This window comes from Cloeon dipterum, chromosome 4 (assembly GCF_949628265.1).
Source record: "Cloeon dipterum chromosome 4, ieCloDipt1.1, whole genome shotgun sequence".
In the NCBI taxonomy this organism is placed as follows: domain Eukaryota; kingdom Metazoa; phylum Arthropoda; class Insecta; order Ephemeroptera; family Baetidae; genus Cloeon; species Cloeon dipterum.
The window spans coordinates 17,135,087-17,158,906 of record NC_088789.1 but is presented as its reverse complement, the minus strand read 5'-3'; the positions used below and the strand labels follow the sequence as shown (position 1 = coordinate 17,158,906).

Here is a 23,820-nt window from a genome sequence, read left to right as displayed (position 1 = left end):
ATTATTTTGATAAAGAATTTCGCAGATTATTCGGGCACACCTTGAGGAAACGGACAGGCCGACAAAGTCGCGCTCTGATTGGCCAGTAGCAACTGCTACGTGACGCGAGGTCGAATCAGCGGCTCTCTTTCACGGACGTAGATCTCGTAAGCGTAGGGATATGGGTGTAATTTTTCAGTTGGGAACCGTCATCCGTGCGTGTTGGCTGTTCCTGCTGTGACTTCTCTTCTAACTTAAAACCAACGAGGACCCAGCTCAGGGGAAATGGTGAGTTTGTGAAGAAAGTGAACAGTGTTGGCCGGTGTTTCGAGTGTCGATTCGGCGAGAGGCAGGCGATTAAGTCGGCGAAATCGAGCCAAATGCGATCGTGTCAGCCGGCAGCCGCCATTTTAATACTGGCCCTTCGGCGGAGCGGTTGACTCATCCGTTGATTATTCCCCATCACGGATCATTGCAAGTGCAAATTAGTGAAATAAAGTCCTGCCCGAGACCGAAAGAAATAATTACTCAGGCAGAGATACAGTTTGGGGACGAAATGACAGTGCAAACTTCCCCATTGAAGCAACCGGCTCGCCACACTACAATTTAATACAATGGTGCACGTTTTGCTGTTTCCAGTCCAATGCTCAAACGCTACGTATGAAACTTCCGCAGCTTTTTAGAAGATTGGCGTTTTTTAAGCGAGCAACGTCAAATATTAGATCGTAATATGCTATGTTATTTTGAAAATAATACATACATTGCTTTAAAACTGGCAGGCTCGTGCGAGTGCGAAATTATGGTGCAAAAAAGCTTGATACATTCTTATCCCACGCCTATTGAATTGTATTTTCAAACCTTCAGTTTTTTCACTATCGTATAAGGATAATTTTCACTCGCCAACCGCCCCTGTTATAAAAGTTAGTTTTATTAAACTAGATTTAAGATAGCGGTTTCAGTAGTTCCTGTTTGCCAAGCTACTTTTTTATCTCGTGGCCGTGTGCTCTATTCCCCTACGACGACCGCAATTTGAGAAACATGAAACCTAGTAAGCTCTGGTAAATCGAGAGTGAAAAATCGCGTTTTCGGGACTGGGACAATAACACGAATTAGTCTGGAGACCGTCGGTGTCTTGGGGTGGGGCAGGACGTGATGTCATTCCCGATTAACCGTGATGCATATAATATATCGTTCATGATTCATCCATCTCTCGAGAAAAAGTGATTAGTCCAACCTTCAGTTGCCGAACTTGTTTTCCTAATTAGCATACACGTCATTGTGATTAAATTGCTTAAAACGCGTGCAGTTTTTTACTCATCGCTGCGCTCCAGCGGTTGGTTAGTCATCTCAACCAAAGGCGGGATCGAATTTTTGCCGTGCTCATCCTCCAAGTGAGCACGATTGCTCCAAGTTTGTTTTGGATTACTCAAATGCGCACCCAAAATAAACGAGGATCTCCCCTCGTGTCTCCGTTCTCAGCTGCCGCGAGAAAATTAAGAAGCCTGTTACTCGGGAAAACACCTGTGCTGGCCATTGCCCCCTCGCGCGCTCCGTTTCATTGCTACATATATTATCCCGAAGGCCCTTTCAAGTAAAGCATCTTGACAAGAAGCTCTCAATGAGAATGGTCAAATTTGGTGATGACGATGAAAATAATAAATATTGTGTCAACATGTTGGTTCTGAAATCAGAAAGTGTTTTGAAACTAAATTAATTAGAGTCGGAGCCTTCCGAGCTTTTCAGTAATAATATTTTCTGACCTATTTGTCAATAAATAGCTTACGGTTTTCATAAGTAGCACTGGCACTTCCATCTTTAAAGTGCCAATCGAATCCTGAAGGTTGAAATAGGTTAGGCAGATTAATTACTAAGTCGAAAATTCGCCGTAGATAGATTCATAATAACCGATACTTTTTGGTCTGAACCTAGCAGAAGGTGATCAATCTGAAAGGGTTCGCCAGATTGAGACAGCAGCGCCACAGCAACAGCCAACGAGGCGAGTGAAGCCAAAAGGCAGGTCAGCCAGCCTCTTGTCATTTCCGCTGGCTGCCACTAAGGTGCTGCTGTCTCGATCTGATTGGTTGCTGGCGTTCTTGTGGCACTTTTTGCAAGGTTCAGACCAAAAACCGTTTAATCAACGGTTTAGTTTCGTTTACACCTGTTTTTGGCACATCACGTCAAATACTTTATCGAGTAAATTAGACATCTAACCTAATTTGACCCTTAAGAAATCGATTGGCACGGTCTAAATAAATACTAATTCCCAGTGCTACTCGCTGACATTTTTTTTGCCAATGAACGAATGAACAGATTACGATGTCTTAACATTTCTCAAGCCCTTTCGTTTGTTACTCCGCTGCTTGAAAATGCAAAAATGGGCCGACGAGATTTCCCACTAGAAACCCGATCAAGCTGATCGCGTTTATTTTGCTTTGGGAAGACGGAGGCGCTGGCTTGAATTTCAGTCGAGCTCCGATACGCTTTTCAAATTCAAAGCGATGGAGCGCACCTGTCTGTTCATACTCTACCATCTCTCTCACTGGCTGCGTCAGTTAGATGCAATAAGCAGCGACTGTTTTGCCTTAAAAGGCAACTTCAGCCGGCGCTGGATGGCCTATATTCCGCCGCGGAGTCGCGCGCGCACTCGCATACTTTGGCACGGTCTGTCTGTGCTCTCAGCCGCTTTCATTCACGCTGAAGAATCTTCAACCCACCCTTTCGATGGAATGTAGAGACCGAAAACCAAACTGAATGGAAAATAAACGATTCTGCGGGATTTGGAGATTGCCGGAAAAACATTGACGTCATTACTGTTAAATTCCAACAATTGCTGCTGGCAACACAAAGGCGATTGTCATGACTTTGTTCGCTTGAGAACAATGATGTCACAGAGTTAACACCAAGGTCCTTTTCGTTGTTTTAAATTCCTTGTAAAATGAAAGTCATCGGGAAAATGGGTTTAAAACCTGTAAAAGTTGCGGTTAAGCCTAACTCGGTACAAAGGTTATTTACAAGGCAAGCAATTGAAAATCGGGGAAAACATATTTTCCCTTACAGACCACATGAAATTGGAATAATAATACTTGTTTATTCTCATCTAGTCATAATACATTTTAGAATTAGAATAATGGAAATAAATTTCGTTAACCTTATATATCCTACCCATTTATATACAATTTAGAGAACTCATTTAAGTTTTGTCCGGCCTTATTTGAGTGTTTTTCCAACAATTTTTTTTTCTCCAAGAAATTTTCCATTTGTTAGTCTGTAAATAAAGTAATTTCCTTTCGGCTGCCTTTCGACGTCATTCCAGCTGCAGTGGGTTTTGTAATCACTGCGGCATTTTATTCGGCAGCACGAGTGAATTTTGTTCCATTGCGTGCCGGGGTCATAAAACGAAACGCCGGAAAGTGCAACATAGAGGCGGGATTTTCGTGTGTGTCGCCTAGAGCAGAGATGACCGAGACTTTCAACGTTTTACAGGTAGCCTAATGTTTTGGGCGGCGAACACTGGCCGACTGCTCGATTGATTGACTGTCGAGAGAGAGCGAGAAAGAGGCACTCGTTTTTATTCATTTCGCCACCGCTCCAAATCGCAAAATGAGCAGCGTAAGACTGGCTGCAGTTTTTTGCACGACCCTCCCCTTGGCCCCCGTTTTTTTTTGTGACTAATCGCGCATTCTTTCCTTCTCGCCCGTGTCAATAACGTGCGCCGACCTTGCCAGACGTTTTTTGCAGGCGTGAGTCACCACCCACCTGGTCTGCTGTTCGTTTTCTTTCTTTTCTCTCTGCATGCAAACACTCGTTTTCTGCACATTCCGTCCGCTCACTCAGAATTTTGCCCATATATGGTCAAAAGCGAGGGATGTGCTCCGCGCGAGAGCAATGTAGTGGAGGGGGAACTGAGGGGGTGCGCAATGAGTGGTGACTCGCACCCTCTGTGCCGGGCGGGGACTTGCAAAAATAAATACGACTCTCTGGTTTATCGGGGGGAGTGAAAAGTGAACCCTCGACTTCTTGAAACTAATGCAGGCATTGTTTTCTGTGTTTAGGCGTCGGGTGTGACTGTGTCTGACGCGTGCAAGACGACGTACGAGGAGATCAAGAAGGACAAGAAGCACCGCTACGTCGTCTTCTTCATCCGTGATGAGAAGCAAATCGACGTAGAAGTCATAGGTCAGGTTTCATTTTTTAAACTTGCTCCAGATTTTGCAAGATACGCATTTTTTGCTATCAGAGCCACTCATCTTGTCTTTAATTCAATTAGTTGAATAATTATTCTCTCCTCGCAACACCCATCTCCCCACTTCCTCATAGACCTCATAATTAAATGGTATTTTTGAACCAATAATTGAATATTTTTCAATCTTATCAGCGTCTCTAGATGAGTCACCTAATTGCTGTAAACCCTTGTTATTTGCCGCAGACGTGACTAACGTTGTGATTGTTGATTGCAGGCGACCGGAACGCCACTTACGACTCGTTCCTCGAGGATCTCCAGAAGGGTGGAACCGGCGAATGCCGTTATGGCCTCTTCGACTTTGAGTACACACATCAGTGTCAAGGCACCTCAGAGGCCTCAAAAAAACAGAAGCTGTTCCTGATGTCGTGGTGCCCTGACACTGCTAAGGTCAAGAAGAAGATGTTGTACTCGTCCAGCTTTGACGCGCTCAAGAAGTCCCTCGTAGGAGTGCAAAAATACATCCAGGTTTGTTTTTCCACCTGAATTTCAGTGTGCATGTTGACTCATTGCTCGTCGTTGTTCTGATTGCAGGCCACGGATCTGTCCGAAGCGTCGGAAGAAGCGGTGGAAGAGAAGTTGCGCGCCACCGACAGGCAGTAGGTCGGCCGCGTGCCAAGGGCGGCTGAACGCTCTCCAGCGCCCGGATGGAGCTCTAATGCTCGACTCTGCTCGTCAAAACACACATGCCCCCCTACTCTACTATTCTCTTTACGCTGTCACACTAAAGATATTCCGCCATCGCTGCTGCTGCTGCTTTTAGGAAAATTTACACTACACACACTCTGATCGAAGTCAACAACAACTAGTTTCTTTCACTCAGTGAACAGGGTGGGTTTGCATACTCGAATGTCCATTCTGGGGTGAACTCTGCTGCTTGTAATTGGATGTCTAAAAAGTGTGATTTCATTTGGAGTAGATCCACCTTCTTGATTTGCACAATTTTAATATACATTTTGCCAATTAACTTGAGAAAGGAACAATAAATTAAAAGATAATTGTATTATTACTCGAGGACTGATTTTTATTAAGCACATTTTCTGCTTTTTTTAATTCGCTCAGCGGAAACCAGCAACAAGGGGTGTCATCAGCAACGATTGAAACTGATAATTTTTTTCTTGCTATTTATTTAATTCGTTTATCGCGCGCAGCGAAGCAAAAGTGCGAAACAGATTTTCTAGTCTCAACTTGTGCTTTTGCTCCGTTTTCCATGATTAAGCTGTGGATTGCGCCAACAACGGGATATCTTAAGTATTACTACACAAGGGGCAAATACATATGAAATAATCCATTGTTTATTAAATATATAAATTCACTTTTTCTGATTTTTTATACAGATTCAAAATAATGCTACCCGCCCAACCTTGTCGAGTATTATGAACGAGACAAGTGGTAAAACGTAATTTAAATGCTTTTCTCAATTAGGGGTCTTGTCACCAAGTGAAGTGAGAGCCAAAAACTGCGGAAAACAAAATTTTGTGTTAATTATCTGTAAAAGTTCACGTGAATTAATAAAAAAATTGGTACAGTGTACATACTTTCGTTTCAATAATTTTTTTCAAAATAAAAATTACAAAGAGAAGTCAATTTACTAGGAATTGCTCACAGTAACAAACGATCAATCATCAACGTTATTTCAACAATTTTTATTTTAATTTCCTACTAGCTCCTGTGTGCCAATTTTGAAGGGTGTTTAGTTAACTATATACATAGTTGCAGTAAAATTTCGCATCATCTATCAACTCTTATGAGAAAGGAACGCGGAACAGAAGCGATTTTAACACCTAGTCCGTTAACACGGATTCACTCTCGCTCGTATTTAGTAATGATGAACACTGATAGATGGCGTTCAATAAAATAAATGTCTGGCAAGTAGACACACCCATTCCCACGCTAGGAAAGTGATGTAAACAAATACATAATCCGAAGAAGGCAAGAATCAGCAATACCTTCTGTACCGGTATCGGATTTTTTTGGCAGAAATCGACATTAGCATGCCGTCTGTACGCAATTAGCATATTGCATTTTCAGCCAATCTGAATATGGACAAGCAGTTCATCGGGACGTTTCGTCCGTCGTTCAAGCGGCCGGCTGACTGTCCGTGGTCTGAAGACAAGTCTGATTTGGACCCGACGGTCGGCACAAGCTTTGTCTTCAATGCAAACCATTCGCTGTCCTACGAACAGCAGCGCCAAAAACTGCCAATTTTCCAGAATAGAAATGACATTTTGTATCTCTTGGAAAATCACCAGACCCTCATTTTAGTCGGGGAAACTGGTTGCGGGAAAAGCACTCAAGTGCCTCAGGTTTTTTGCGATTGGTACACGATTTGAACAAAATAATTAATTGCATTTTTTGTAGTATCTTTTCGAGGCTGGCTGGTGTGACGATGGCAAGCTTGTGGGAATCACGGAACCAAGGAGAGTTGCTGCCACGACATTAGCCCAAAGAGTGGCAGAAGAAAAGGGTTGCATTTTAGGAGGATTGGTCGGTTACAGCATTCGATTTGACGACTGTTTTGATCCAACATATTCAAGAATCAAGGTTTGGTTGAAGAATATAAAATAATTATTAGCGTTTTAATAATTTATGTTTTCACGTAGTACATGACGGAAGGAATTCTAATTCGAGAAATGATGGCAGACCCGCTGTTGCGACAGTACAGCGTTATAATTTTAGACGAAGTTCACGAAAGGACGCTCAACACAGATATTGTTATGGGTCTTATGAAGAAAATACTTAGGGTATGTTGAATTATTAAATTTATGATTGATTTTATAAATTGATAACCATTCATGTTTCAGAAAAATAAACAATTACGACTGATAGTGTCTTCGGCAACTGTTGACGCAGAACAGTTAAAATATTTTTTCAGTTCTGGAAAGGATGACAAATCAGCAGCGATTCTGAGTGTGGAAGGCAGACTTTATCCCGTCACTGTCCATTATGTTATTGGTATTGCTATAGGATTAATTTAACAGTGTTGACTCAATATTGAGCCCTGTAGATCCATTGCCAGATTACATTGATGGAGTTGTCAGCACTTGCTTGAAAATTCACCAAAACCTACCCAAAGGTGACATTTTGGCATTTTTGACTGGCCAAGAGGAGGTGGACAGAGCAGTTTCGCTTTTGGGTGAACATGCTGCCTTGGATAAAGGAAAATGTAAGTTTTATTTCTTTAAAATAATTCATTGGTTTCTAAAAATTAGTTTTTTTTGCAGTGAAAATGCAAATTCTTCCAATGTATGGATCTCTTCCCAATCAAGATCAGCTCAAAGTATTTAGGTATGCTCAGGAAGGTCATAGAAAAATTGTGATCGCTACAAACATTGCCGAAACCTCAGTTACTATTCCTGGCATCGTTTACGGTAAGTTTTGTCATCAATTATGACGAAATATTTGGCATAGTCATCAAAATTTACATAGAAATCAGTCTTTACTAGTCATACACTCCATTAGGCTCTTATTGACCTCCCCTGACCAGCTGAAGCTTTTAGTTTGGTTTGGGTGCTCTTTCAACTCCCTTGTTACAATTTAAGTAGCAAAAATTTTACTTTCGCAACGACTCGCTTAAAAATAAATATCCGAAAGCTCTAAATTACCTATTTTGTCCTCTGACCTGTGACATTTCATTTTATAAATATCTGAAATATAGTAGTATCTTTTTGGTTTGATTTATTCTCATGTTTAATATTTTTTATATTATGTTGTAATTTTTCTGATGCAACTAAAAAAATCCGCTAACCAGATTGAGATAATTTTTTTTTTATTTTTACAAAATTGAATATCCCTTCTGCATTGCAGTTGTTGATTCTGGCTACATGAAGCTCAGATGGTTCAACACCAACTCTCTGACTGACGCCCTGATCGTTGTTCCTGTGTCACAAGCATCTGCCGATCAGAGGGCAGGGCGCGCTGGTCGCCTCAGGCCGGGAATGTGCTTCAGGCTGTACACGGAACAAGCCTACAAAGAACTGCAAAGGGCCACTGTTCCTGAAATGGAGCGCTCTGAACTGTCGTCAGCCATTCTACAGCTGAAAGCACTTGGCATCGACAACGTTCTCCGGTTCACATTTCCTTCTCCGCCTCCTGCTGCCAGCATGTTGGCTGCGCTCGAGCTTCTCTACGCTCTGGGAGGGCTCGACAGGGAGGGCCAACTGACTCAGCCGCTCGGTACCACTATGGCTGAGCTGCCTTGCAGTGCTCTCCAAGCCAAATGCTTAGTTGTTTCAGGTATATTATATGATGAAAATAATTTATGATTGGTTTCTTAGTAGAAGAAACAGATTAATTTTGAAACGGAAAGTTAAGTTACTAGTTGAACTAAAATTGAAAAGAAGGATCTTTGCACGCGTATTTTTATTTGGTGAGTTTTTATTAATGGTAAAAATAAAGCCGAATTGTTTTGGTTTGATTGTAACTGTATTAAAAATGTCAACGTTTTTTCATTCCAAATGTTACATCCTTTCACGATTGAATTAAATTAAACCAAAATCTCTAAACTTGCAGGGGAGTACGGCTGCAGTGAAGAAATATTATCCATTATGGCAATGCTCCAAGTGCAAAATATTTTCCTAAAACCAGCTTCAGGCCAGGGTAACATGAGGTGCAAGATCGCCAGAAGGCAGTTTGAGGTTAGTTTCTTTTCCTTGTATCATTTTTCCTAAAATTAAAACTTCAAAATTAGGTTGCTGAAGGCGACTTGCTGACAATGTTAAATGTTTATAACGCCTACATGGCTTCAAACAAAACCAAAGACTGGTGTTCCAAAAGTGGGCTCAACAGCAGGGCTTTGAAAAGAGCAAGCGAGATTAGGACGCGGATGGAAAAGCTCATCAGCAAAAAATTCAACGTGCCGATTGCGTCATGTCACGGCAGCAGCGAAGTGGTCACTCGGTGCCTGGCTGCAGGCCTATTCCCCAATGCAGCTTACCTCCACCACTCGGGCGTCTACAAAACCGTCCGCGGAGACATTGAGCTCGCTATTCACCCGTCGTCAGTCCTCTATGCTGAAGAATACGCGGAATGGTAATTTTCGAATAGGCCAATTTGTTTGTAATTATTTGTTTATTAACAGGTTGATTTTCTGTGAGATCCTGCACACGGGGAGAGCGTACATGAAGGACATAACCGTCATAGAACCTGGGGTTTTGGAAGATGTTGCACCGCATTTCTACGAGAAAGTTGTTGAAAGAAACAGAGAATAGAGAGAAGTTTCGTATTTTGTAATAAAATGAGACGTAAAAATGAAGTACATTGGTTTCCCCAACAGTTCACCAAACAGGTATTAGAATAATTTTACATTTTAAAAATGTCGAGATGAAGATTATTGTGGAGGAATGAGAGTTACATAGTTAGCTAAAACCCGCAATGCGCCGAAAAAGACATTTCATTAAAATTACGGGTTTTCCGTAATCTCCTTAATGGGATGACAAAAAAATGTATTTAAAAATTACTGTCACAAATTTCACAAAATACTGGAATTCTTTTTAAATATTACATACGCTCTATCTTGGAAAACGCAAATAATGATTTCTGTGGTCGAAATCCGCAATTGAGGGTTTTCCCAGCTGTTTTTTTCCGCTAGAAGAAGGGTGAATTTTCGCACACTGCAAAATTGGTGAACCCTGCCCTTTTCAACCACATTTTTCATCTCAGTAGAATAAGGCGCTTACAAGGAAACTCTTAGGATTCTGTTTTTTTTTTGCGAAATTATTGAATTGCAGTATCCAGAGTAAAGGGGAAAATTTTAATTCGGTATAGAGTTTGCGAGTTATGGGGCTAGAAAGTCCAAAGGTTCAAAATCCATTTGGGATTAAACATGAGAGATTTTTATAATTGATCTGTGAAGCAAGTTTTCATTCAATGGTGGAGATAAGAGTGTAGGAAGACTCTACCTTACAGGGCAAATTGTTCTGTGGGTATATTTTTTCCCCCGGAAAAGTCCCTAGATTTTAGTCTTTTGCTGAGAACTAGGTTGATGGAGCTCATTAACGATTCAAGAAAATGTTTTTAACAACTTTTTAGCTGATTCCCAGGTCATGTTGCTCCATTTTTCCACCAAGAAAAGTTAAATAAAGTGTTTTAATTTACTTAATTCGTAGATTTCTAAAAAACATATTTTTCGAAAAAAAACTGCTCGTAAATTTTTGTCGACAAGCAAAAATATTGGAGATTTCATCAGCTTTCATAATATTAGCCTAGTTTTTTGCTAAACGATTATCAACTAAGAAAAACGGTAATAACTCTTGTTGGATATTTCTAATTATTATTTTTTGGAGCTTTAAAAATGACCCATAAATCGATCTGTCTAAAAACCAAATTACAGCTAAATTGAGCAAAATCGTTCTTTATAAAATCAATCTGAATTTTTTGGGCACCTAATTTCTCAAAATCCAAAAATCACTAAAATCGAAAAATATCCACCACTACACGCTTTACATTCTTTTGAATCCTCAAAGAGTTTACTTGTTAGTGCGAGTCCACCCTAATGTGAAACTTAATATACTTAGGTTCTTAATTTTAGTCAGATCTAATTAGATTTGTTTGTTTATTTATACGCTGGCAAGACGAAATTGTACCCTATTAGTAAATTAGACTTAACAAGGCCTCGTTAGTCGGTATAGTGGTCGCACGAATGCTGCCTTGGCTCGGACACCTGTCATTTCGAAGCGACCGAAGCGAAGACAAATCACAGGACGAGCTGTAATTTTAAACCGTGCCGTAATTTAGCGCCACGGAAGAGCGACGGGCCCGGATTGAATTCGCGAACGGAGCGCTCTTTGGCGGCACGACCCGCGAGCTTCAGCCACAACAAGTAAGCAAGCAAGCAATCAAGAGAGTAGGCACAGGTCCAACATGGGAGAAGACCTAATTTCCCCCCACCACCTGCTTGCTGGCTGGCTGGGAATGAAGATGCGGTACGGCCAGCTCCATGCCCTTGGGCCGTCCTGTCTGTCTGGAGGCTGGAGCGGAGCTGCCGAGTCGGTCGGCGCGGCGCACTCTCCCGAACCGTGAGAGAGCTGTGAGGGTTGCCCAAAGGGGTAGCAGCCCCCGCGGTGCTTGATTGCCGCCCACTTAAGGCTAAATTGGTTTGGTGCTCGATACGAGGCGTGCGACAGCTGCTCCGACAGCCGAGTCGGCATCAATCATGGCACACGACGGCCGCTAGCGCAGATTGAGCCGTACGGAGAGATGGGTCCGACCAAGTTGGACGCCGCCGCGGCCGACCAGCAGCAGCAACAGCAGGAGCAGCAGCGGGACCAAAACAATCAGCACACACTCGACGACTTTGTGATTCTCAAGACGATAGGTTTGACGCTTTTATTAAGACGTTTGTCTCGCGTCGATTAAACGCTCCATTTACGATTTCAGGCACCGGCACCTTTGGCCGCGTGTGCCTGTGCCAAGAAAAGGGCTTGTCCGCCGGTGGTCCGAGCGGTAAACAAGCCGCCGATGACAATAAAACCAACGAACGATACTGGGCGCTTAAAATCCTGCTGCTCAAAGACGTCATTCGTCTGAAACAGGTGGAGCATGTAAAAAACGAGAAGAGGATTTTGGCTGGCATCAACCACCCATTCATAGTCAGATTGTGAGTGTCTTTTACCGCACAACACTTGGCACGCGTTCAAGTGCTTTTGATGCTGCGCTTATTTGTGCTCCTGATATCATAATATTCTGACCGCCTAATTAATTTGCGCGCCTCCCTGCTCCCCGCTCACCTTGCCAAAATCTCACGTCTTATGAGGCAATTAAATTAGCAGCTATTAATAATTCAGGCGGAAGAAAAAAGAGATTAACGCTCGCCCGCCCGCTGAGGGGGCTCGTCGAAGGCGCTGAACTAACTCCAATTTAATAAAGTAAAGGTCAAGTAATAGTAGAGCAGTAACTACAGGAATTTCATTTTTTTTTTAAAGTGCGAATCGATTAGGTTTGGTAGTTGCATTACGTGGTCAAAAATTCGACTCGACGGGCTGAAAATCGGTGGATCCGTTCTTAAATCCTAGCAAACAGTTTCAAAAGAATGCCGGTGACCAAATGGAAAAGGGCTACGTCTCTGGTTTTACGCAGCGCTGCTGAGCCCTTTTTTCTCACCAGTGTTCTTTTGGAACTTTTAATTAAATTCCACAACAAAAAATTCTTTACTTTGGTGTTTTTTGGTCTGAATCTTGCAAAAATTGCCAATCAGAGAACCGCTCCTTCCTCTGATTGGTCGCCGGCGTTCCGTTCTTGGGAACCGCTAAAGTCACGGTTTTTACATTTCCACCGATTTTCGACTCGTTGTGTTGAATTTTCGACTAGGTGATTCATCTGCCAAATCTCAGGAATCAATTATTGGCATGGTCCAAAATGCTACTTTCAGAGTTTTGTTTGTTCGTACGCACCTTCTTATTGGCGACACGTGTTTTGATTATGAAAATAGAATAGTGGAGCCGACAGCGTCTATCACGTTTTATCGAGAAAGTGCCTTGCAGTTTATTTTTATTTCTTGTTTTTACTTCTCACTCATACATCACAAGTCGCGGTTCTAAAAATAAATATTTGAAGCCAGCATGAAACTTATATGCACCCCGTTCTCGTTTAAACATATACACAACTCTCGCCTTCGCCGCGTGCTGGTAATTATACATCAGACACACGAGTAGAGAGTCGTGTGGAGAAATATCTGCCAGATGGTGCTGATTTTTTTTCTTTGTGCTTCTCACTCAAGCGCCAATTTCCATTTGACACGAGCCGCCCCTCTGACTGTGTGACAATTAAACAAAATTGGGTTAGCGCTTGTTGTCGCGGCACATTAGCGGTCGTTTTAATTGCGGCAAAAAATATCCCCAGTAAAAGTTTTACGGCGACAAAATTTTAATGAGTGCTGGCTCGTGTTATTTAGGGAGTGGAGTCACCATGACAACAAGGCGTTGTACATGCTGTTGGAGTATGTGTGCGGCGGAGAGCTCTTTTCCTACTTGCGCCACGCGGGTCGATTTTCGCCCAAAACGGCGTGCTTCTACTCGGCGGAAATCGTGAGCGCCCTCGAGTACCTGCACTCCAAGAGCATTGTCTACCGAGACCTAAAGCCTGAAAACTTGCTGCTCGACAGAGAGGGTCACCTCAAGATTACCGACTTTGGTTTCGCCAAGAAGCTCACGGACAGGTACTCATCCCACTTAACTGCGAAAATATAACCACTATTTTGCGTGACTATTTTTAGAACGTGGACTCTGTGCGGAACGCCCGAGTACCTGGCACCTGAAATCATTCAAAGTAAAGGACACAATAAAGCCGTCGACTGGTGGGCGTTAGGTGAGCATTCGGCAATTTTTGGGGATTTTAAGAAAAAAGCTAATAATTTTAATTAAAAAATCCACTTTTTGCTCAATTTAGCTGAAATTTGGTGTGTAGACACTGTTCAATGAGGCAAAATCGATCGGTGGGTCAATTTCGTGTTCAGGAAAAAAATTGAAATTTCCCACAAGGGATAGTTTTTAAGGGTTGATATTAGAACAAAAAACTAAATATTTTCTGAAACCCGATAAAATTCCTTTTTCAGGTGTTTTGATGTATGAAATGCTAGCCGGCTACCCTCCATTTTTCGACGACAATCCGTTTGGGATTTACGAGAAAATTCTCGCTTGCAAATTAGAATGGCCCCGCTCGCTAGACCCTATAGCCAAGGACTTGATAAAGAAGTTACTGGTTGCTGACAGGACCAAGAGGCTGGGAAATATGAAGGTAAGCACGTAACCATCCCCACGTTAGGAACGAGATTTTCGGCTCATCAGGACGTTTAATGTGCACCCTGGTAGTTTCCAAAAAGGTTAAGTTGCACATATCCTGAAAGCTATTGACTTGGCCGTTCCAACAGTGTGCAAGTCTTGCAAATCGAATGAATACAGGGTCCGCCAGGCGTCGTTAAAGTGGCTGCACATGCAAATTAGTAATATCAATCGCTTGAGGGCTACCCTGACGCCAGGATTCGATTTATCACCTATCTTGTCTGACCTAAGGGGTAACCCCAAGCAAGTTGCGAGGGTAAAAATCAGCCGATCTTGGAATTTTTATGCTCTCATTATTTACTTATTTGAGCTAAAAATACCCGTTTTTCAACCTGTCTTGAAAACCCTTCTAAAAATTTAGGCATGTCGCATACACTTAAAGAAACGTTTTATCCCATACATAGAAAAAATTGTATATACCGTTTTTTAATTATTCAAAATTTAAAAATAGTTAACCAAAATTAAACTCATATTAGAAAAATTAAAAAAAACATATCAGATATAAAGTTGTTGGACGTCTAAATATACATCTTTTGGCATAAAGTTTGGTGTTCTAGCTTCAGTAGAACTCGAGATATACTCAATTTTGTAAGCTCCAAGACGCTCCTCCCAGTATTTACCCTGATTTTCCAGATAAACGGCTCCACATTTTTCCGTTAAACTATGTGTTATTTCGAGACCTCTACAGCTCCTTAATATTATAGTGAAACAAAAATGATGTTCTTCCTATGTGTATTTTAAAAGTTTGTGATTTGTAGAATGGTGCGGAGGACATCAAAAGGCATCGGTGGTTTAAAGTGTTTGATTGGCAAGATGTGATGAGTAGAAAGCTAGAGGTGAGTGTTGAATGATAACGTTTGAGTTCTAATCACAGCCCGACTAAAATGATATTCCAGCCCCCTATTGTGCCTAAAATAGACTCTGAAGGTGATACAAGTAATTTTGACGACTATCCTGAGCAAAGTGTGGACGAATCACCAGCTCTCACGGATTCTCAGCTCAAACTATTTGACGATTTTTAGCAAGATTATTTTAGGAATCGCTGCTAGGCTGCGGGAGGATGATAAAGCAAAAAGCCATTATATTTAATGTGACTTAAAACTGATTGAAATAGTGCAAGCAGCTGTAACTTAACCTGAAAAGGGCAGTGATCCTCATTTCTACTTAGTTTTTTGTCGGCGGCAACACATTTCATTTACACGTTTGTTTTACAATTTTTTTGCCTCTTTTTTAGTTTGTATAAGTTTTGTTATATACGTTTTATTATACAATTGTTTTTCCTAATTGTTTTTGTTACTTTTTTATTTTGGTAGCATCGTAGGTATTTATATGGTTAAAAGATCAAAGCCAAATCAAATTGTGTAAGTATTGAATTTCGTCAAGTGCACAACATGTATACCAGAGACACAAAAAACCAGACAGTATGATAGTTTTAATTACAAAGAGCGACTACTGACCCTGAAATATTTGAAAACTCGTTTGTTAAACATGGTCTGATTTTTACAACCTAACACGTTTGCCTCAGTAGAAGTGCATATCAATATTTCACAGCCTTAACTATATAATATATTTGCTGACACTTGCAATACATATTATACGTGTGGTATGTAACAAGAAAATAATCTATTTATGGTGTTTATTGTATTAGCAAGAACTGTGCATATAAATATATTTATGGAATCTATGTGCTGGATGTAATTATGTGTCGGTAGATAAATAATGTTAATAGTGAGCAGAAGTATATTTGTATTTTTGAGAGGACAATATTTCCACAGTTAAATTGAATCGCAACTCGCACAGAAAAATTGGCTCTGTTTAGGACTGAAAAACTTAAAAAGTGAGATCCAATAAAATTAAATTCACCTGAAGAATTAGTTTCATTATGTTGTTTTCCTCCACCAACATCAATCTAATTGAGTTCGTTACAAAAGGCTTTCTAAACACAACACGTGTATTTACGTTGCTTACAACTCTTTGTTGGAGGTCTGCCGCATTCAATTTGGTTGGCGTGTTTGTTGGCACAATTTAATAAAGCGAAAGTTGAATGCGTAGTCACACATGACTGGCGGTGCAGTGTTTCTCTAATATAGGTAGTTCATGCTCATTGAGTAAAAATGGATGTTTCATTTAACCCATTTTCAATAAAAACTTGTTGCTGTGGCAGAGGCGATTGCCAGTAACCGCTTACAATGAAACAAAAATTCGAGTGTTGCAAAATTCGCTCTACTATTATTGAAATTCTATCCTGTCTGATGTTACTAGTAGTCGCCGCTACCACAGCGAATTGTATGTATATCATCCTGGCAGCATGCAACAAACTCACATTTTCATTGTTGCCCTTTTCTTTCAACATGGAAAATTGAGTTTGGTTGTTGTGCTATGCTCAATTTTACCACAACCAGGATGATGTTGACAATACAAATTATTAATACACGATTTTAATCAAATTTATCATAATTATAGCAGACGCAGGGGTGATTGGAAATAAAGGAGAAAAATAGATGCCATTTCAACCTTTATTTGGTTACAGTCTAATTGCTTTTAAACTGGCACACGCATTGATTATGTTTCGATTTTATCAAAATTACACACTCATGTTGTAACGAGGTCCCATGATGATTATAGTGAACAATCTTGACAAACTAAAATACATACAATATTATATTGACACATATATATATGGCAGACTATGCTAAGCACGTGAACCTCATTTGTTGAAACAATAATACAAAAGGGAATCAATCAATTATTTTCAATACAAAATAAATGTAATAAGTCTTATTTACGCTTAAGTAGAGGAACACACTAACTTCGTGTTAATGAGTACATTTCACAGACTGAGACAATAAATATGGGCGTGAGTGACACGAGAGCACATTCAGAGGCTGAGCAGCGTGACAAAAGTTGGAGACAAACCATGATTAATTGTTTCTCTTCTCCGTCTACAAACTACAAAGAGCGCCTACTTGGTCTCTGGCTCGTCTCCCCTAAAGGCCCTGACACTTTAAAGAGAATACACACATTTACGATGAGTTAAATGCATCACAACTAAATTTCATTTGTTTCCTCTGACAGACACATAGTGGCGAAGAGCTTTTTCGTTTGACACCGACAGACTTTTATCAATCGACAAGAGGAATGGGTTTACGACTAGTTTTTTTCTTTTGCTTCAATGCGGGCTTATTGCTTGCTTGCTGGCGTCTTTGCGTTTAGGCCTACTCTCTTAGCTAAGCGCGAACACTATTTTCTCTCGCGAGTCAACATCGAACAGCTATTAGCAATTGAAAAGCATTTTTCTTTTTGTACTTATATTCCAGAAAAGCCATACACCTCGATCACCTGAATCTCAAAGTCTCCCTTTGGACACAGGGGTGGGTTATTGAAGGTATCGCAGTACTCTGTCTTGCCAAAGCGAACGTTCTCGTCCATCCAAATTGCCGATCCCCCTCTGCAAAAACGTCATTAATTTTTAAATACAGCCCTTCAGCTATCAAGGAACTAAAAATATTTTTAAGAATTTCGTATACACTCACCCTCCGCCAATGGTGATCATGTGGTTGTCAGCTGCCATGAAAAGCTCAGATGAATGTTTGATTTCCCCTTTCCCATTTAGATCCGAGTCGTTTGGTTCTGGGTCGAGGCCAACCCACTGATATTTGCGCCTCTCTGGGCTCAGGGTGAACACAAAAGTTTCTCCGGTGCCAAAGTAAGTCTGTCGTAGGCCCTTGTCGTCTTTCAAGTTCCGCTCCTCCCAGCGCGCAGAACAGTAGGCACCAAAAATCTGAGGTCAAATCGCAAATTTATACAAAAATATAATTAAGTCAGACAGAGAATTACATCTCCGCTGCAAGTTTTGATGATCAGAATCGTTGGTTCGTGCATCTCCACTCGGACGAAGAATGTTTTCAAGGAGCACCCATGCTCCTCTGTCGTGTACAGGAGAACTGGCTGGTACATGGTGATTCGGATCGGCAGCCAGGACCAAACAGTCAGGAGCTGCAAGGGGGGAAACATTTTAGTTTATTTTAATGGGACAACTTCCCAAAATTATTGATGATTTTCTGTAAAACATTCCATCTAACGAGAGGTCTCAGACGGCTTGCGACTTAATTAGCCACTTATTAGGAAGCTCTTTAGAATTCCGCGTTTTAGTTTTTGGCAAAATTATTTAAATCGTACAGTATCTAACGAGTCATGAGATGTCTCAAGAGAAAAATGCTTGATTTGACGCAATGTGCGAGTTAAGGAGCTCTGAAGGTGTAAAAACCTTGCGGGATTTAACATAGGAAATGCTTCAAAATCGAATTGTGAAGCCAGATTGCCGATTGACCATTTAACACTCACAACGTCCTTAACAAAGAACTAAAACGTCGAAACTTAACAGTTCTTTTGTTAGCATGAAGTGTTGCAATTTAAATAAAATACGTGCTAGTATGTTATTCTAAATCGACGGAACAAGGTTGTTCATGCATTAAGAGAGCCTTTCTCTCTCACAAACACCACAAAAAAGTCAGCATCAAATGACACCTTAGTTGATTTCGTGCCAAAATCCAGATATAAAACAAAACCAATTGCAAGAGGAGCTAAATATTTTAACACCCTCGTGAATACCGCTGAGACCCCTGCAGCTAACACAAATCAAGAACTAAAATATCACAGCCCATGGATTCCAGTCAACCACCCATCCGTCTTAATAATTTAGTGAGAATAACTCACGGGCATTGCCTCAAATGTGTAGACTCTCGTGGAATTAGAAGATAATTACTAATAAATATTGTCTACAGCACCATTTCCAAGCTAAGAAACTTAACTTACGGCGATTTTTATTTTATTTAAAAAAAAAAACAATTATAATGAAATTTAGAATGCAGTCTCTCCTTGAGAAAACAAATCGATTCAGGTTTTTTTTAATTTCCGACAAAATCCTGTTTTTTACGCATGTGACGAGTTTATAACTTAAAAAGTATATTAGATAACTATCATAATATTTTAAAGTTAATAATCAACGTTAAATCTTTTTATGTAATAATATAAATGATAATGAAAATACAGCAAATTTTACAATCACTTAGATTGTGTGTAGGCTAATGATTAAATTTAAAAATATATTTTAAGGCGCCTTTATGATTCCGAGAATACCGGATATAAAAAAGAAAACATCGCTCGATTTGTCCCATAAGGGGAGTCTAAGCTGTAAACAAAAAAATATGTTTTTAAATTAATATAAAAGCTTTTTCCTTAAAAAAATGTCCAGGTTAACATTACACAAGTGAACACGTTTGAGGCGGAACAAACCCAGGGTTTGATCTCTAGTAAATAAATCATTTATACTACAGTTCATTCACCTTGTAAACAAGCTGATGAGCCCATACGCACACTTAAAAGAGGATTCAAGCAGTAAAGGATTTTGATACTCAATAAGAACAGAGTAAAAATAAGTCGATTGAATGAAATCCTTGAGCTCACTAGTCGATACATAAAGACAAAATATAAACTTCGTGCACCGTGGAGTAAGTTGTGTGCGTGTGTATTGTGAAAACCGAGGGCGTAAATAATAAACACAAGGCGTAAATCCACGTTATCAATGCGTATTTCTGCAAACCAGACTTGCCTGGTCCAAATCCACAATGACAGAGTGCAAACTCTGAATGGGATACGTTCCCATCTGAGACGTTCTGTGCTCAGGGGACAAATTGCCCTGAGAACGGCAAGATCCGAAATTAGCAGCATTGGCAAAGCTCATGTTAATACTCGCGACGATGTTTTATTATTTTCTCAAAGAGCGTAGGGAAATTGGAACCAACCTCTTTAATGGTGAGCGTGTGCGAGGCCATGCGCACCTCCACCTGCGACTGCGTGGTGGGCAGGTTCTCCGACGACCTTGCCCTCTTCAGTTGGTTCGGACCGCTTGTGACAGCGGCCGACGCCTTCGACTTGACCAGCAGCTCAGTCCGCACCTGCATCTTCAGCATTGTTGCCGAGCTGAAGTTGCGGATGCCGAAAGCCTGCTTCAGCAGCTTGGCTGGGGTCACCTGAAAGAGGAAAAGGTTGCGATTTTTTTAGGGGGATTAGAACCGATTCTGGCTGCCCAGTGTCAGAGATAGCAAAAGGTGGTTTTCTTAGAGACTCAAAATGTTAAAAAAGCTCAACGGGCTGGGAATAGCCATTAGATAGTTTCCGCACCTTTCCCATCGTCTTATCAGGGTTGCTAAAAACCCGCATCAAAAAAATGCAGTGCAGTTGTAAAAAGCGTTTTTTTTTCCAATTTAATTAAGCTTCTTGTAGGCAATGTTTGCGCCTGTTTTAAAATATTTTCTATTTATTTATTAGCTCATTACCTCGACTTTAAAAATTGTGAAAGAGAAATTTTTGGAGAAATTAAGGCAGCAAATGAAAATTTAAAAGAAAAAATCTGCACTGTGGAGGAAATTTTGACCAAACACATTCGACAGCAAATTTTAGATTTTCACAGAGGAAATATGGAATAAATTTATTTCTGGCATATCTTGCGCAAGAAATTGTTAAAAATTTAGTGGCAAAAACCGATGAAAATCAGTGGTGAAAACCTGCGCCTTAAGGACAAAAGTCTGACGTTTCAATAAGAAAAGGCGAGGAGAAAAGATGACAACATTGAGCCCAAGCTCCTCTGCGGCCCCATTTAATCTGCTTGGCGGGATTATGGCAACCCGTTGAGCTCATAGCTCTCGGGATGTGCGCAGCGAAGGTTGAAACAAAAAGCTTACTGGCAAATTCCTGCAGAATGTGAACATGGCGCCCGAGTAGTTGCCATGGTTGAACTGTTCCTCCCATTCGGTACCAGGGCTGCTGCCCATTTTCGAGAAAAGCTGCACCAGCGCCAATGAGACCCTGTAGAGCACCTTCATCCCCTCCATCAGGAAGCAGTCGACCACCTTCACCTGGAAGAAAAATTAAAACTCTACTGCAAGCCATTACATATACACTACTTGTTTATTTCTCATCCAAGCCAAATAACACCATGCTGTACGTAGGTCAGGTAAACATACAGATGAGTAGAAAGACAAGAACGCTAGCGAAAAAATGATAAGACGCTATTTTTGCAGGCGATTTTCCCAGAGCACTTTTTGCTGTTATAAAATTTTAAACATTTTGCATCAGAATCAAAACTGCACATGATTTAAATCGACTCTCTGTGTATTGAAATCAAACCATTTTAAAAGCGATTTAAAAAAAAAATCACAAAATTTGCACTTTTAAATTGCATAATCATAAATAATGGCAAATAATATTCTTTTGGCAAATTTTCATCTCTTCGTTAGTGAGAAACACCATAATGTTCGGATAACAAGGTGCTCTTTCCTTGCAGGTCCATAAATCGCAAAGCAACTGATTAAAATAAAAATAAAACATATTGATCTAGAAAACCATCATAAAATATTGCTATGTCTCAAAATCAAGCAATAGGCAAAAGAATTAAGTAATTTGATGTGCCACCATGTGTTCATAATACAGACGGGTTTTGACAATTTATAACATTAAAATTAAAACTGTTACCATGAAAGAACATAACCAGTCAACTTAATTTTCTAGCCTTAGCCCTAAGTGATGGCACAGATGCAGCGTGTCATTATTACATTTTGTCACTTTAGTCCAAATTGCTGGATGAATAAATTATAAATAAAAAGTTGAAAAAATAAATAAGTAATATGAGTATTATTATTTTTTGTTTCTGGTATAAGCAATCGTCCCTTGGGCTTTGAAAGAGTCTTTAAATTCTATTTAATGCTCACAGCTAAAACCCAACCACGCCAAGCAAATCAAATTTTAATCCTTTCCCTCCTGAAAATATCGATTTTGACTCTCCAGACTCATTAATTTCAATTTAAATAAGCAGTGTGGCCAGAAAAAATTCCATGTCTACAATTTAGCAAAATCCATTACACACAATTAAGAGAATTACTAATAGAAAATAGAAAACAATATAATATTTATAGTAATTTCCAAAACACGCACTAATGAATATTGCATAGCTTAGTAAATTAGATATATTTACCAAGTGCTGCAAAGGAATTCCATTGAATATCCACCAAAGACAATCACTAAAGAGCAGCTCCACCTCAGACTGGTTGCCGCCGAATTGCTTTTGAAGACTTATAACGGCGTTTTTCTATGATCAAAATGTCACGGAAATATCCTCGGTAAAAAATATTCACTCACAATAAACTTTTTAGCCAAAACCAAGCACGTCTGCCAGGTGACCTCGTAGTGCAGTTTTGTTTGAGTGATGAAAACTAGCGGTTTTTTGCACTTCAAGATGTTTGTCATGCTTGCATAGCATTCTTCCTCTGCAGAAAAATGTTAGTAAACATCCAGCCTAGCATAGATAATTGTTACCTGTCATAAAGTGCATAAAGAGGGCCGCCAAAGGAAAGGCGACAGGACTGAAGGTCACGTCAGGATGGGAGTACCCGATGACTGAGATCACTCTCTCAGTAATTTTGTGTCCTTCTCTGGTTAAATAGTAATTATGGCAGTGTGACTGCTCCACAAACTGAGGCAGGATCATTGGTCTGTTGGGGAGATCTGAAACAGGAATAAACTCTCATTCAAAAGCCCAATCGCCTTGAGGGCAAGACTAACCTTTAGTTCCAAAGATCATAGTGACTGTTTCCCCGTAAAACGTTTCGTTGACATCTTCGGTACCAAGCTTTTGGCACAACAAAGGCCACAGCTTGGATCGAACTTTGTCGGTGATATGCCAGGCATTCTCTCTGAGCAATAATTTTGCCTGAGATTCAGAAGAATTTTAAAATTGTCAAGGCAAGTAAGTGTGGAAAAACTTACATCTCTCTCTTTCTTGGTCTTGAGGACTGCCTTAACCTCCTCAAAAGTCTTGCCGATTACGTTTTCTTCGTTTGCGTCAGTCAAATTGGGAATATTTTCGACGTTGACGTACGAACTAAAACCGAAACAGACCTCTTCAACCTGACTAGAATGCATCTTCATTGGAGTCGTCGATGGTCTACGTGCTCCTTGGACGCATTTCCTAAAACAGCTCTAGTCAGTTGAAGGCTCAAGACAACACTGAAAAGGAAGCGTGCACAAAGTCATGATCTGTTACACATCAAACAGGTTTCGTTTCGCTCATGCGACCGCAGCGGTCTGCGGTGATCATGATCACTCAATTGGAAAATTCATTACATAAATTCCCCATACACCATGAATGTCGAAAAACAAACTCAAGATCGTAATCATCAGCATCGATTACATTATATTGTATTAGAGACAAACGAGCAGAAAATTGTGTAACAGATTTTGAGCATCAACCGTAATAAAAGTAGATTTCAATTTAAATTGACCATCAAAGCGCAACAGCCGGAAGAAAATCAATAATAATCACTCATTTACGCTGCACGTTCAAATAGCAAAACGGCGTAGAGCCGTCACACAACAAACCTTGGACAATGAAAGCAAACTGCTAAAACCTGTTCTTTCGTATTATTTCATCAGTCCCAGCTGATTGCAAAACACAGGAGAGGAGAAGAGAGCTAGCAGCTCTTTGGTGACCGTAAAAAACGCTTCCTGATTGGGTGGAATGTCAAGTAGTGGGCGTTACCAGCAATCATTTCAATTCCGGACCAGCCTCTGCTCACTTACGGCGCGGGCTTTTGCAAGTTAAGAAATTCTGCAGCCACTCACCGATGGCAGGTAAAGCGCTGATTTCAGCTAATAAAAGGCAGCCAATGTAAAATCTTGCCTCTATTTCTCCCACCTCTACAAATAGTCATGATGGAGGATCGGCAGTAAAAACTAGGACTAGGCTGAAAACACAGCGTTCGACCTGCC

General features: G+C 40.5%; 4 protein-coding genes across 12 annotated transcripts; 3 read left to right on the top strand and 1 right to left on the bottom strand.

The window, feature by feature from the left end:
- The first annotated feature begins 117 nt into the window (after positions 1-117).
- Positions 118-5,752, top strand: tsr (Cofilin/actin-depolymerizing factor homolog tsr). Of its 3 annotated transcripts, XM_065491814.1 has the most exons (5): positions 156-267; positions 3,463-3,588; positions 4,032-4,155; positions 4,437-4,687; positions 4,754-5,752. In XM_065491814.1, the coding sequence occupies exons 2-5, from the start codon at positions 3,580-3,582 to the stop codon at positions 4,820-4,822; spliced, it is 453 nt and encodes a 150-aa protein (XP_065347886.1). In that variant the 5' UTR covers positions 156-267; positions 3,463-3,579; the 3' UTR covers positions 4,823-5,752. The 3 variants fall into 3 exon arrangements, with proteins under 3 accessions (XP_065347887.1, XP_065347886.1, XP_065347885.1); XM_065491815.1 differs by lacking the exon at positions 3,463-3,588 and having other exon boundaries at positions 118-267; XM_065491813.1 differs by lacking the exons at positions 156-267; positions 3,463-3,588 and adding an exon at positions 3,322-3,462.
- A 460-nt stretch (positions 5,753-6,212) lies between these two features.
- Positions 6,213-9,473, top strand: LOC135942270 (probable ATP-dependent RNA helicase DHX35). Its single transcript, XM_065488288.1, has 10 exons — positions 6,213-6,525; positions 6,581-6,763; positions 6,823-6,963; positions 7,024-7,174; positions 7,227-7,385; positions 7,444-7,590; positions 8,027-8,455; positions 8,732-8,856; positions 8,910-9,250; positions 9,300-9,473. Exons 1-10 carry the CDS (start codon positions 6,262-6,264, stop codon positions 9,427-9,429), a joined length of 2,070 nt encoding a protein of 689 aa, XP_065344360.1. The 5' UTR covers positions 6,213-6,261; the 3' UTR covers positions 9,430-9,473.
- Positions 9,474-10,847: 1,374 nt separating this feature from the next.
- Positions 10,848-15,866, top strand: Pka-C3 (Protein kinase, cAMP-dependent, catalytic subunit 3). The gene is made up of 7 exons (XM_065488289.1): positions 10,848-11,534; positions 11,597-11,816; positions 13,110-13,373; positions 13,431-13,522; positions 13,770-13,951; positions 14,754-14,831; positions 14,892-15,866. Exons 1-7 carry the CDS (start codon positions 11,417-11,419, stop codon positions 15,015-15,017), a joined length of 1,080 nt encoding a protein of 359 aa, XP_065344361.1. The 5' UTR covers positions 10,848-11,416; the 3' UTR covers positions 15,018-15,866.
- Positions 15,867-16,493: 627 nt separating this feature from the next.
- sky (GTPase-activating protein skywalker) lies at positions 16,494-23,572 on the bottom strand. Of its 7 annotated transcripts, none has more exons than XM_065488814.1 (12): positions 23,431-23,572; positions 22,819-23,020; positions 22,615-22,762; positions 22,369-22,557; positions 22,192-22,319; positions 22,028-22,141; positions 20,739-20,912; positions 19,800-20,027; positions 19,607-19,693; positions 17,833-17,991; positions 17,529-17,776; positions 16,494-17,443 (listed from the first exon to the last, which is right to left on the bottom strand). In XM_065488814.1, the coding sequence occupies exons 2-12, from the start codon at positions 22,978-22,980 to the stop codon at positions 17,302-17,304; spliced, it is 1,779 nt and encodes a 592-aa protein (XP_065344886.1). In that variant the 5' UTR covers positions 22,981-23,020; positions 23,431-23,572; the 3' UTR covers positions 16,494-17,301. The 7 variants fall into 7 exon arrangements, with proteins under 7 accessions (XP_065344886.1, XP_065344885.1, XP_065344887.1 ...); XM_065488813.1 differs by having other exon boundaries at positions 22,819-23,058; positions 23,431-23,502; XM_065488815.1 differs by having other exon boundaries at positions 23,375-23,490.
- Between the last annotated feature and the right edge of the window lie 248 nt (positions 23,573-23,820).